The following is a 14351-nucleotide window of genomic DNA, read 5'->3' as shown; positions in this document are numbered from 1 at the left end:
GCTGGTGGTGTTAGCTGGTGGTGATACCTGGTGGTGTTACCTGGTGGTGTTAGCTGGTGGTGATACCTGGTGGTGTTAGCTGGTGCTGATACCTGGTGTTGTTACCTGGTGGTGATACCTGGGGGTGATACCTGGTGGTGTTACCTTGTGGTGATACCTGGTGGTGATACCTGGTGGTGATACCTGGTGGTGATACCTGGTGGTGTTACCTGGTGGTGTTACCTGGTGGTGATACCTGGTGGTGATACCTGGTGTTGTTACCTGGTGGTGATACCTGGGGGTGATACCTGGTGGTGTTACCTGGTGGTGTTACTTGGTGGTATTACCCGCTAGACCTTCCACAGGAACATAAACGTAACACTTTACATATAAACCTTTTGCTTTCTATGCATTAATTTTATTAAAGGCGAAAGTTCACCACTGTGTTACATTAGAGCATCCTCTAACCTGTTATCTGTACCCAGGGGGGAACAGGCCTGTATTACTGTACATTACCTCTCTGTCTCTAACTATCCTCTAACCTGTTATCTGTACCCAGGGGGGAACAGGCCTGTATTACTGTACATCACCTCTCTGTCTCTAACCATCCTCTAACCTGTTATCTGTACCCAGGGGGGAACAGGCCTGTATTACTGTACATTACCTCTCTGTCTCTAACTATCCTCTAACCTGTTATCTGTACCCAGGGGGGAACAGGCCTGTATTACTGTACATTACCTCTCTGTCTCTAACCATCCTCTAACCTGTTATCTGTACCCAGGGGGAACAGGCCTGTATTACTGTACATCACCTCTCTGTCTCTAACCATCCTCTAACCTGTTATCTGTACCCAGGGGGGAACAGGCCTGTATTACTGTACATCACCTCTCTGTCTCTAACCATCCTCTAACCTGTTATCTGTACCCAGGGGGGAACAGGCCTGTATTACTGTACATTACCTCTCTGTCTCTAACCATCCTCTAACCTGTTATCTGTACCCAGGGGGAACAGGCCTGTATTACTGTACATCACCTCTCTGTCTCTAACCATCCTCTAACCTGTTATCTGTACCCAGGGGGGAACAGGCCTGTATTACTGTACATCACCTCTCTGTCTCTAACCATCCTCTAACCTGTTATCTGTACCCAGGGAGGAACAGGCCTGTATTACTGTACATCACCTCTCTGTCTCTAACCATCCTCTAACCTGTTATCTGTACCCAGGGAGGAACAGGCCTGTATTACTGTACATCACCTCTCTGTCTCTAACCATCCTCTACCCTGTTCGCTGTACCCAGGGAGGAACAGGCCTGTATTACTGTACATCACCTCTCTGTCTCTAACCATCCTCTAACCTGTTCTCTGTACCCAGGGGGAACAGGCCTGTATTACTGTACATCATCTCTCTGTCTCTAACCATCCTCTAACCTGTTATCTGTACCCAGGGGGGAACAGGCCTGTATTACTGTACATCACCTCTCTGTCTCTAACCTGTTCTCTGTACCCAGGGGGGAACAGGCCTGTATTACTGTACATCACCTCTCTGTCTCTAACCATCCTCTAACCTGTTATCTGTACCCAGGGGGAACAGGCCTGTATTACTGTACATTACCTCTCTGTCTCTAACCATCCTCTAACCTGTTATCTGTGCCCAGGGTGGAACAGGCCTGTATTACTGTACATCACCTCTCTGTCTCTAACCTGTTCTCTGTACCCAGGGGGGAACAGGCCTGTATTACTGTACATCACCTCTCTGTCTCTAACCATCCTCTAACCTGTTCTCTGTACCCAGGGGGGAACAGGCCTGTATTACTGTACATCACCTCTCTGTCTCTAACCATCCTCTAACCTGTTCTCTGTACCCAGGGGGGAACAGGCCTGTATTACTGTACATCACCTCTCTGTCTCTAACCATCCTCTAACCTGTTCTCTGTACCCAGGGGGAACAGGCCTGTATTACTGTACATCACCTCTCTGTCTCTAACCATCCTCTAACCTGTTCTCTGTACCCAGGGGGGAACAGGCCTGTATTACTGTACATCACCTCTCTGTCTCTAACCATCCTCTAACCTGTTATCTGTACCCAGGGGGGAACAGGCCTGTATTACTGTACATCACCTCTCTGTCTCTAACCTGTTCTCTGTACCCAGGGGGGAACAGGCCTGTATTACTGTACATCACCTCTCTGTCTCTAACCATCCTCTAACCTGTTCTCTGTACCCAGGGGGGAACAGGCCTGTATTACTGTACATCACCTCTCTGTCTCTAACTATCCTCTAACCTGTTCTCTGTACCCAGGGGGAACAGGCCTGTATTACTGTACATTACCTCTCTGTCTCTAACCATCCTCTAACCTGTTCTCTGTACCCAGGGGGGAACAGGCCTGTATTACTGTACATCACCTCTCTGTCTCTAACTATCCTCTAACCTGTTCTCTGTACCCAGGGGGAACAGGCCTGTATTACTGTACATTACCGCTCTGTCTCTAACCATCCTCTAACCTGTTCTCTGTACCCAGGGGGAACAGGCCTGTATTACTGTACATTATCTCTCTGTCTCTAACCATCCTCTAACCTGTTATCTGTACCCAGGGGGAACAGGCCTGTATTACTGTACATTACCTCTCTGTCTCTAACCATCCTCTAACCTGTTATCTGTACCCAGGGGGGAACAGGCCTGTATTACTGTACATCACCTCTCTGTCTCTAACTATCCTCTAACCTGTTATCTGTACCCAAGGGGGAACAGGCCTGTATTACTGTACATCACCTCTCTGTCTCTAACCATCCTCTAACCTGTTATCTGTACCCAGGGTGGAACAGGCCTGTATTACTGTACATTATCTCTCTGTCTCTAACCATCCTCTACCCCTCTGTGTATTGGTCCAGGGGTGAACAGCCTTGCCCAGTCACTGAGTGCCAACCAGTCCATCCCCAGCACCCTCAGTCACCTGGACCTCTCAGGGAACATACTGCGGGCAGACGACATCCCGGTAGGTGGCGACATGGTCATATGTGTCTTGGTCACTTCCTTAATAACAGGGACATAATGGGTAGAGTTCAAAGGAGAAAGGGACTTTGTTCATTTGCACAGATATTGAAACAAGAGTTAAATGAAGACAGGAGAGATCCAGCTGAACCAGCTCGTCTAGTCTTCACACACCAAGTCCTATTGGGTCGTCTCCCCTCCTCCGAGCCAGAGAGACACACAACACAACCGCAGTCCAAATCACACTGAGAGAGATCCAGCTGAACCAGCTCGTCTAGTCTTCAAACACCAAGTCCTATTGGGTCATCTCCCCTCCTCCGAGCCAGAGAGACACACAACACAACCGCAGTCCAAATCACACTGACATCTAGCATCAATGAAACCACATAGATTATGTTCGCTAGTCTCTCTACCCAGCTCAGTGTTGATGCCTGTGTCTCTGTGGCGAGACTGTAGTCAGCTGGGTTTAAATCAGTCATCTGACTGGAGGATCACCTTGTAGATCTGACACACTGTGAGCAACTAGAGCCTGATGGGAAGGTTGATGTCAGAGGACAAGTCCTTCTGATTGGCTTAATGGGTGATGGATTACAAGCCTTCACTTTCTGAGACTGTCAGGCCTGATGTAGCTTCGTTCGGGGTTCCCATGGGAACGGGTGCCCACACACACACACAGACACACACATCTACTGACCTCAGTGCTCTCAGCATAGCTGTTGATCACAATGTTGAAGGGTCACCCATGACAACCCCTGAACAGAGATACAATGGCCTTCAGAGAAAGGAGGTAGCTATTCACTATATGTTGGCAGGAAGCAGGATTACCTGTTACCTATAGACCATCATTTATCCAGACAGGATTACCTGTTACCTATAGACCATCATTTATCCAGACAGGATTACCTGTTACCTATAGACCATCATTTATCCAGACAGTATTACCTGTTACCTATAGACCATCATTTATCCAGACAGTGTTACCTATAGACCATCATTTATCCAGACAGGATTACCTGTTACCTATAGACCATCATTTATCCAGACAGTATTACCTGTTACCTATAGACCATCATTTATCCAGACAGTGTTACCTATAGACCATCATTTATCCAGACAGTATTACCTGTTACCTATAGACCATCATTTATCCAGACAGGATTACCTGTTACCTATAGACCATCATTTATCCAGACAGGATTACCTGTTACCTATAGAACATCATTTATCCAGACAGGATTACCTGTTACCTATAGACCATCATTTATCCAGACAGGATTACCTGTTACCTATAGACCATCATTTATCCAGACAGGATTACCTGTTACCTATAGACCATCATTTATCCAGACAGGATTACCTGTTACCTGTAGACAGCATCAGACCATCATTCATCTATCCAGACTGTCTTTGTGTACTAGTGCTAAAACGTGTGTTTTTCCTCCATTTTTCTACCAGCATTTCTACCATTTCCTGGGCCAACCCAACAGCCTGACGACTCTGGACTTGTCCAACACAGACTGTTCTCTGGACCTGGTGAGTGAGACAATAGTCTGGTGTGCATTTCCTGCGTGTAGGATTACGTGTGTGTGTGTGTGTGTGTGTGCGTGTGTGTGTGTATGTGAGCTTGTGTTTTACTGTGTTGTTTATGGTATGGTAGCTAGATGTGTTTTCTTTCTACTAAATGTCTTGGTAAGTGGCAATATTTAACAAACTTTAAACTACTTATTTTAGGAGACAGTGCTCTGCGAGCAGGCAGCAGGCAGGCTAGGATTGACAGTTCTGGTCGCCTAGTGATGGACCTTAATCCCGCTTCAGAAGCGGCATTACTTTACAGACAAGTAAAATGCCGTTCATGTCTCCAGAGAAGGTTTCGTGTCGGCGTTTAAAAAGCCGTAGTGTTGCCTACCTTAAAAGACAAAACAAACATGCCGTAGCCAAGGTGTTTTCCAGGAGCAACATACCGTGATATCTGAATAGACTCATCGATACAGCCTACTGTAGTTTCATATGAGGAGACAAAAACACCATCACCTACTCAGAGGGAGGGAGAGAGAGGAGGGACATACCATGATATCTGAATAGACTCATCGATACAGCCTACTGTAGTTTCATATGAGGAGACAAAAACACCATCACCCACTCAGCGGGAGGGAGAGAGGAGGGACAGGCAGAACAATGTGCATATATCTGGTAATCTGTGTCTCACTAAATATTAACTGTCTTGCCTTGCAAAGTCACCTAAAGTAACCCTAAAGTAACCCTAAAGTTACCCTAAAGTAACCCTAAAGTAACCCCAAAGTAACCCTAAAGTTACCCTAAAGTAACCCTAAAGTAACCCCAAAGTAACCCTAAAGTAACCCTAAAGTAACCCTAAAGTAACCCTAAAGTTACCTAAAGTAACCTAAAGCTACCTAAAGTAACCTAAAGCTACCTAAAGTAACCCTAAAGTAACCCTAAAGTAACCCCAAAGTAACCCTAAAGTAACCCCAAAGTAACCCTAAAGTAACCCTAAAGTTACCTAAAGTTCACCTCTTCCTCTCTGGTTTTATAGCCATATAATCTAGTTAGACTATAACACGGAAAATTATGTTATGTGATAACGGCACTGATTTTAATTATGTGGGGGGGGGGGGAAGAAATAAAACATTTGTAAAGTTTCATCCCTCCGTGTGTTAATGCTAATGGCTAATGGCTAAAGCTGGTATCTGTGCTAATCCACTCCTCTGTATTATAGGTGTGTTAATGCTAATGGATAATGGCTATTGGCTAAAGCTGGTATCTGTGCTAATCCACTCCTCTGTATTATAGGTGTGTTAATGCTAATGGCTACTGGCTAAAGCTGGTATCTGTGCTAATCCACTCCTCTGTATTATAGGTGTGTTAATGCTAATGGCTACTGGCTAAAGCTGGTATCTGTGCTAATCCACTCCTCTGTATTATAGGTGTGTTAATGCTAATGGCTAATGGCTATTGGCTAAAGCTGGTATCTGTGCTAATCCACTCCTCTGTATTATAGGTGTGTTAATGCTAATGGATAATGGCTAATGGCTAAAGCTGGTATCTGTGCTAATCCACTCCTCCGTATTATAGGTGTGTTAATGTTAATGGCTATTGGCTAAAGCTGGTATCTGTGCTAATCCACTCCTCCGTATTATAGGTGTGTTAATGCTAATGGCTAATGGCTATTGGCTAAAGCTGGTATCTGTGCTAATCCACTCCTCTGTATTATAGGTGTGTTAATGCTAATGGCTAATGGCTAATGGCTAATGGCTAAAGCTGGTATCTGTGCTAATCCACTCCTCCGTATTATAGGTGTGTTAATGTTAATGGCTAATGGCTATTGGCTAAAGCTGGTATCTGTGCTAATCCACACCTCTGTATTATAGGTGTGTTAATGCTAATGGCTAATGGCTATTGGCTAAAGCTGGTATCTGTGCTAATCCACTCCTCCGTATTATAGGTGTGTTAATGCTAATGGTTAATGGCTATTGGCTAAAGCTGGTATCTGTGCTAATCCACTCCTCTGTATTATAGGTGTGTTAATGGCTATTGGCTAATGGCTATTGGCTAAAGCTGGTATCTGTGCTAATCCACTCCTCCGTATTATAGGTGTGTTAATGGCTATTGGCTAAAGCTGGTATCTGTGCTAATCCACTCCTCCGTATTATAGGTGTGTTAATGGCTATTGGCTAAAGCTGGTATCTGTGCTAATCCACTCCTTCGTATTAGGGGCGGCAGGGTAGCCTAGTGGTTAGAGCGTTGGACTAGTAACTGAAAGGTTGCAAGTTAAATAAAGGTACAAAATAAAAATAAAATTATAGGTGTGTTAATGCCAATAGCTAATGCTAATATCTGTTCTAACCAATTCCTCTGTATTCCAGGTGTGTTCTGCTCTCCTGAGAGGCTCCGTCCAGAACCTCTCTGTCCTCAACATGTCCAAGAGTGTATTTGCACACAGGTGAGACCCACGACATCCCATAATATAACAACCAGCAGTAGGGTAGAGTACCACAGACCCTCAGCCGTGGGGTCATCTCATCATAATACATCTATTTCAGTCCTAGCATTATCTCATTTAGCTCATTCATTTCATCTCCCCACATTGCCCAGTTGGTCACAGTGTTAGTTCTTGCTGCCACCAAAGACCCCATGTTGCGGCTTTGCAGCTGTATTCAGATTGTAATGTATTTAAATATCAATATTTATCTAGTCTGTGGGTGGTTGTCATTTATCAATGTGTCTGACCCAGGAGGATTGATAGCTGTTAATTAGAGAAGCTGTCTGACAGTTTTATATCATTTCATTTTCTGTTTTATTATTAATTCAATTCCCAGAGAGGCAATTACTGCAGCAACAACAACAATAACATGACAGCATACCACAACCATACTACAACCATACCACACCCATACCGCACCCATACCGCAACCATACCGCACCCATACCACAACCATACCACAACCATACCGCAACGATACCACAACCATACCACACCCATACCGCACCCATACCGCACCCATACCGCACCCATACCGCACCCATACCACAACCATACCACAACCATACCGCAACCATACTGCACCCATACCACAACCATACCACAACCACAACCATACTGAAGATGCACATGCTCATCCCCAGAATATTTTTGTGTCTATTTTCAAAGGATAAAACTAAGAGCATTAACAACTTCATAGTTAAGAACACTATAACAATATAGAACACTATAACAGTATAGAACACTATAACAGTATAGAACACTATAACAATATAGAACACTATAACAATATAGAACACTATAACAATATGGAACACTATAACAATATGGAACACTATAACAATATAGAACACTATAACAATATGTAACACTATAACATTATAGAACACTATAACAGTATGGAACACTATAACAGTATAGAACACTATAACAGTATAGAACACTATAACAATATGGAACACTATAACAGTATAGAACACTATAACAATATGGAACACTATAACAATATAGAACACTATAACAATATGGAACACTATAACAATATGGAACACTATAACAATATGGAACACTATAACAATATAGAACACTATAACAATATATAACACTATAACAATATGGAACACTATAACAATATAGAACACTATAACAATATAGAACACTATAACAATATAGAACACTATAACAATATGTAACACTATAACATTATAGAACACTATAACAGTATGGAACACTATAACAGTATAGAACACTATAACAGTATAGAACACTATAACAATATGGAACACTATAACAGTATAGAACACTATAACAATATGGAACACTATAACAATATAGAACACTATAACAATATGGAACACTATAACAGTATAGAACACTAACAATATGGAACACTATAACAATATAGAACACTATAACAGTATAGAACACTATAACAGTATAGAACACTATAACAGTATAGAACACTATAACAATATAGAACACTATAACAGTATAGAACACTATAACAGTATAGAACACTATAACAGTATAGAACACTATAACAGTATAGAACACTATAACAATATAGAACACTATAACTGTATAGAACACTATAACTGTATAGAACACTATAACAGTATAGAACACTATAACAAGATGGAACACTATAACAGTATAGAACACTATAACAGTATAGAACACTATAACAAGATGGAACACTATAACAAGATGGAACACTATAACAATATAGAACACTATAACAATATAGAACACTAACACAATATAGAACACTATAACAATATAGAACACTATAACAATATAGAACACTATAACAGTATGGAACACTATAACAATATAGAACACTATAACAGTATAGAACACTATAACAATATGGAACACTATAACAATATAGAACACTATAACAATATAGAACACTATAACAATATAGAACACTATAACAGTATAGAACACTATAACAATATAGAACACTATAACAGTAAAGAACACTATAACAATATAGAACACTATAACAATATAGAACACTATAACAGTATAGAACACTATAACTGTATAGAACACTATAACTGTATAGAACACTATAACAGTATAGAACACTATAACAAGATGGAACACTATAACAGTATAGAACACTATAACAGTATAGAACACTATAACAAGATGGAACACTATAACAAGATGGAACACTATAACAATATAGAACACTATAACAATATAGAACACTAACACAATATAGAACACTATAACAATATAGAACACTATAACAATATAGAACACTATAACAGTATGGAACACTATAACAATATAGAACACTATAACAGTATAGAACACTATAACAATATGGAACACTATAACAATATAGAACACTATAACAGTAAAGAACACTATAACAATATAGAACACTATAACAATATAGAACACTATAACAGTATAGAACACTATAATAATATAGAACACTATAACAGTATAGAACACTATAACTGTATAGAACACTATAACTGTATAGAACACTATAACTGTATAGAACACTATAACAGTATAGAACACTATAACAATATGGAACACTATAACAAGATGGAACACTATAACAAGATGGAACACTATAACAATATAGAACACTATAACAATATAGAACACTATAACAATATAGAACACTATAACAGTATAGAACACTATAACAATATGGAACACTATAACAATATAGAACACTATAACAGTATAGAACACTATAACAATATGGAACACTATAACAAGATGGAACACTATAACAATATAGAACACTATAACAATATGGAACACTATAACAAGATGGAACACTATAACAATATGGAACACTATAACAATATAGAACACTATAACAGTATAGAACACTATAACAATAAAGAACACTAACAATATAGAACACTATAACAATATGGAAGAAAATTAAATGTATTCAACAAGAACCAATATCCCTCCCTAAAAACACAACCTTATGGAAAAATCCTTGGATAGTTTTTCAGAATTGGTCCACAATTTTCACTGATAAATTGGTCCACATGGAAAACTAAAGGCATGTAAACCATACATTACTTGGTAAAAGGAAATACATTTATTTCCATGACTGCATAAAAAATGTTCATTTGAAATCTTTTGGACATCAGAACAATCTTGAGGGAGTCCTATTTGAGTCAGAGAAATATATTCATATGATAGGTAAGCAATAAAAAAACCTTGCAGAGAGCCAATCCAACTGAAAAAATGGGTGTGTTTTGTATTGTTTAAAAAATATAATAAAATCTTACCCCCCCCCAAAAAAATGGCACATTGTAAGTATAATATATTTCTGTCCCGTAGTTTCTAGAAATGATGTATTATCTTAAACCAAAAGAATATCTCCTGATAATGTCCACTGAAACTGACACATGCAGGCACACTCGTACGCGTACACATACGCACACCTTACTGGGATGACATCACTGCCAGAGACACCTTTGATTGGCAGATGTGTATATCAGGGTTGTTGTCATCTGCAGCCTCTGCCATACCAAGGTATGGGAACAGTCTCTCAGTAAATGTGTCTTTATAAGTGGAGATTAGTGTGTCTTTGGGGTCGTAGAAGGACACCTTCCCCTCCCTGTCGTAGTCCAGCTGCACTCTGATCCTCTGGGGTGTCCTCTTCAGACTGGTGATGTCACCTCCTCCTTCTTTAATGGTACCATTCTGCTGCTCTATACACCAGATTCCATCCTGTGGTGATGCACACCCCTTCCTGTCAAGGGACTCTTTAGCCACGCCCAGAAGCCAGTGAGTGTGGTCCCCCACCCTCCACTTTCCAGCTGTGTTTCCCTGAGCTGAACCCCTCAGATGCCAGAACATCTATTTACTTCGTTAATCTCTCTGGGTTGTCAGGGAGCTGCTGTTTTGTACCTGTGTATCTCACACTGGTCATATAATCAGTCAGAGAGAGCTCTGGAGGTGCAGTGTTGGGGTCCAGAATCACAGGAGTGTATTTGAGGATCCCCTGCATCTTCTCCCAGACTCTGAACTGCAGGTTTCCCAGGTGTTTGGCCTCGTCTATCAGAGCTCCTGAGACCAGCTGTGGATTCAGCAGTGTGTACTGGGATCTTTCCTTTGTGGTCTTGAAGTTCTGCAGGAATGAGATGTCTTCAGCTTTCAGCTCCTCCTCTATGGTTCTGATTGTGTCTGAAAGTGATGATATCTTTCTGCTCATCTCGTCAATCTTCTTCTTCATCATCTGACTCTTCTGCACCTCTTCCTCCCTCGGTGCAGCTTTCCTGGCTGCCTCTTCATCTCGTAGAAACTGGTGAATCTTCTCAATCTCTTTCCTAATCTGTTTCTATGTGTGCTGGACCTGGCTCTTCATGTGCTTTGCTGTTTTATTAAAGGTTCAACTTTCTTAAAGACCTTCAGCTTCTCCTTTAAGGGCTTCAGGGCAGTCTGGAGTTCCTCCTTATAATCCTGGACAGCCTCGTCTACAGGGACACAGACATGAGATCTATGTTTCTGTGAGGACTGACACACCACACAGACGGGCTGGTGAGTTTGAGTTTCTCACTGTGCAGACTGCAGAGCACCTCAGACCCAGCTGAAGCTCTCTGACTCCCCTCTTCTACCTCAGACCCAGCTGAAGCTCTCTGACTCCCCTCTTCTACCTCAGACCCAGCTGAAGCTCTCTGACTCCCCTCTTCTACCTCAGACCCAGCTGAAGCTCTCTGACTCCCCTCTTCTACCTCAGACCCAGCTGAAGCTCTCTGACTCCCCTCTTCTACCTCAGACCCAGCTGAAGCTCTCTGACTCTCCTCTTCTACCTCAGACCCAGCTGAAGCTCTCTGACTCTCCTCTTCTACCTCAGACCCAGCTGAAGCTCTCTGACTCCCCTCTTCTACCTCAGACCCAGCTGAAGCTCTCTGGCTCTCCTCTTCTACCTCAGACCCAGCTGAAGCTCTCTGACTCGCCTCTTCTACCTCAAACCAAACTGAAGCTCTCTGACTCTCCTCTTCTACCTCAGACCAAACTGAAGCTCTCTGACTCCCCTCTTCTACCTCAGACCCAGCTGAAGCTCTCTGACTCCCCTCTTCTACCTCAGACCCAGCTGAAGCTCTCTGACTCTCCTCTTCTACCTCAGACCCAGCTGAAGCTCTCTGACTCCCCTCTTCTACCTCAGACCCAGCTGAAGCTCTCTGACTCCCCTCTTCTACCTCAGACCCAGCTGAAGCTCTCTGACTCTCCTCTTCTACCTCAGACCCAGCTGAAGCTCTCTGACTCCCCTCTTCTACCTCAGACCCAGCTGAAGCTCTCTGACTCCCCTCTTCTACCTCAGACCCAGCTGAAGCTCTCTGGCTCCCCTCTTCTACCTCAGACCCAGCTGAAGCTCTCTGGCTCTCCTCTTCTACCTCAGACCCAGCTGAAGCTCTCTGACTCCCCTCTTCTACCTCAGACCCAGCTGAAGCTCTCTGACTCCCCTCTTCTACCTCAAACCAAACTGAAGCTCTCTGACTCTCCTCTTCTACCTCAGACCCAGCTGAAGCTCTCTGACTCTCCTCTTCTACCTCAGACCCAGCTGAAGCTCTCTGACTCTCCTCTTCTACCTCAGACTCAGCTGAAGCTCTCTGACCCCTCTCTCCTGTACCTCAGACCAAACTGAAGCTCTCTGACTCCTCTCCTGTAAGAAGGCTTCACACAGGTTGTTTAGAGCCAGGTTACAGGGAGGTTCAATCATAGGAAATCTTCTCCTACATACTGGCCATTCCAGTGGTTCCTTCTGTTTCCAGCATAATTCCAGACAGGCTTTACAAAAGCAGACGGGACAGGAGAAATCCTCCTCTGGGAGAGAACGTTTGGATGCCATTTTCTCACACAGTGCCGCTCCTTGTTCTGTAACAGCTTCTGAAGTGGCGTTCACTTACTCTCCACAATTTCCACTTTCAAGAGAAATTTCCACCCAACAGTGAAGCTACACCTGGAGATGACAGTTCTGATGATGATACGTCCTTCTGATCTCTCTCTCTCTCACCATGTAAATTCAACTGTTGTGGCTCCAATAGAGATGAACACCAGATAGCTCAATGTTACAGTACTGAACTGTACTCCGCTTTACCCTCTGACCTGCACTTTACCCTCATCATGTGAGTCAAAGGCAGGGTTTACAGGTAACCAGGAGTGCTTAGACAGGTAAGTTGTGTTTTACATTGATGCCTACAACCCTGATCAGCCAATCAGAGGTGTCCCTAACAGCGACGACTGTTATCAAGGAACCTTACATCATCCAATAAGGATTGGTTCAACTTCCTGATTTGTGTACCAGGAGAGAATGATCTGAATGCAGGCATTATGGAGTAACAGCTTTTAATGCCATGGCAAAACGGCTATCCATCTCTCTCGTCCCTCTCTCCCATTCCTCTCTCCCATTTCTCTCTCCCATTCCTCTCCCATTCCTCTATCCCATTCCTCTCTCCCATTCCTCTCTCCCATTCCTCTATCCCATTCCTCTATCCCATTCCTCTATCCCATTCCTCTCCCATTCCTCTATCCCATTCCTCTATCCCATTCCTCTCTCCCATTCCTCTCTCCCATTCCTCTATCCCATTCCTCTCTCCCATTCCTCTCTCCCATTCCTCTATCCCATTCCTCTCTCCCATTCCTCTCTCCTATTCCTCTATCCCATTCCTCTATCCCATTCCTCTCTCCCATTCCTCTCTCCCATTCCTCTATCCCATTCCTCTATCCCATTCCTCTCTCCCATTCCTCTCTCCCATTCCTCTCTCCCATTCCTCTATCCCATTCCTCTCTCCCATTCCTCTCTCCTATTCCTCTATCCCATTCCTCTATCCCATTCCTCTCTCCTATTCCTCTATCCCATTCCTCTCTCCTATTCCTCTATCCCATTCCTCTCTCCCATTCCTCTCTCCCATTCCTCTATCCCATTCCTCTATCCCATTCCTCTATCCCATTCCTCTCTCCCATTCCTCTATCCCATTCCTCTCTCCCATTCCTCTATCCCATTCCTCTATCCCATTCCTCTATCCCATTCCTCTCTCCCATTCCTCTATCCCATTCCTCTCTCCCATTCCTCTATCCCATTCCTCTCTCCCATTCCTCTCTCCCATTCCTCTATCCCATTCCTCTCTCCCATTCCTCTATCCCATTCCTCTCTCCCATTCCTCTATCCCATTCCTCTCTCCCATTCCTCTATCCCATTCCTCTCTCCCATTCCTCTATCCCATTCCTCTCTCCCATTCCTCTATCCCATTCCTCTCTCTCCCATTCCTCTATCCCATTCCTCTCTCCCATTCCTCTCTCCCATTCCTCTCTCCCATTCCTCTCTCCCATTCCTCTCTCCCATACCAGCAGCATACCACCCTGCATCCCACTGCTGGCTTGCTTCTGAA

The 14351-nt window shown here is 43.1% G+C and overlaps 1 protein-coding gene and 1 pseudogene across 4 annotated transcripts in view; one reads left to right on the top strand and one right to left on the bottom strand.

Moving 5' to 3' along the window:
- Positions 1 to 14351, top strand: part of LOC115190923 (F-actin-uncapping protein LRRC16A) — a 132377-nt gene that overhangs the window by 40948 nt on the left and 77078 nt on the right. For all 4 annotated transcript variants that reach the window (XM_029748955.1, XM_029748956.1, XM_029748957.1 and 1 more), the window contains exons 8-10: positions 2867 to 2970; positions 4422 to 4499; positions 6848 to 6924. In XM_029748955.1, the coding sequence (XP_029604815.1) occupies positions 2867 to 2970; positions 4422 to 4499; positions 6848 to 6924 (259 nt within the window). The remainder of the gene's footprint in view (positions 1 to 2866; positions 2971 to 4421; positions 4500 to 6847; positions 6925 to 14351) is intronic.
- On the bottom strand, positions 10341 to 12710 carry LOC115190894 (E3 ubiquitin-protein ligase TRIM7-like; annotated as a pseudogene).

The sequence above is a fragment of the Salmo trutta genome, unplaced genomic scaffold (genome assembly GCF_901001165.1).
Source record: "Salmo trutta unplaced genomic scaffold, fSalTru1.1, whole genome shotgun sequence".
Lineage (NCBI taxonomy): Eukaryota > Metazoa > Chordata > Actinopteri > Salmoniformes > Salmonidae > Salmo > Salmo trutta.
Note: the sequence above shows the minus strand (reverse complement) of the source record. Positions and strands in the feature narration are given on the sequence as shown.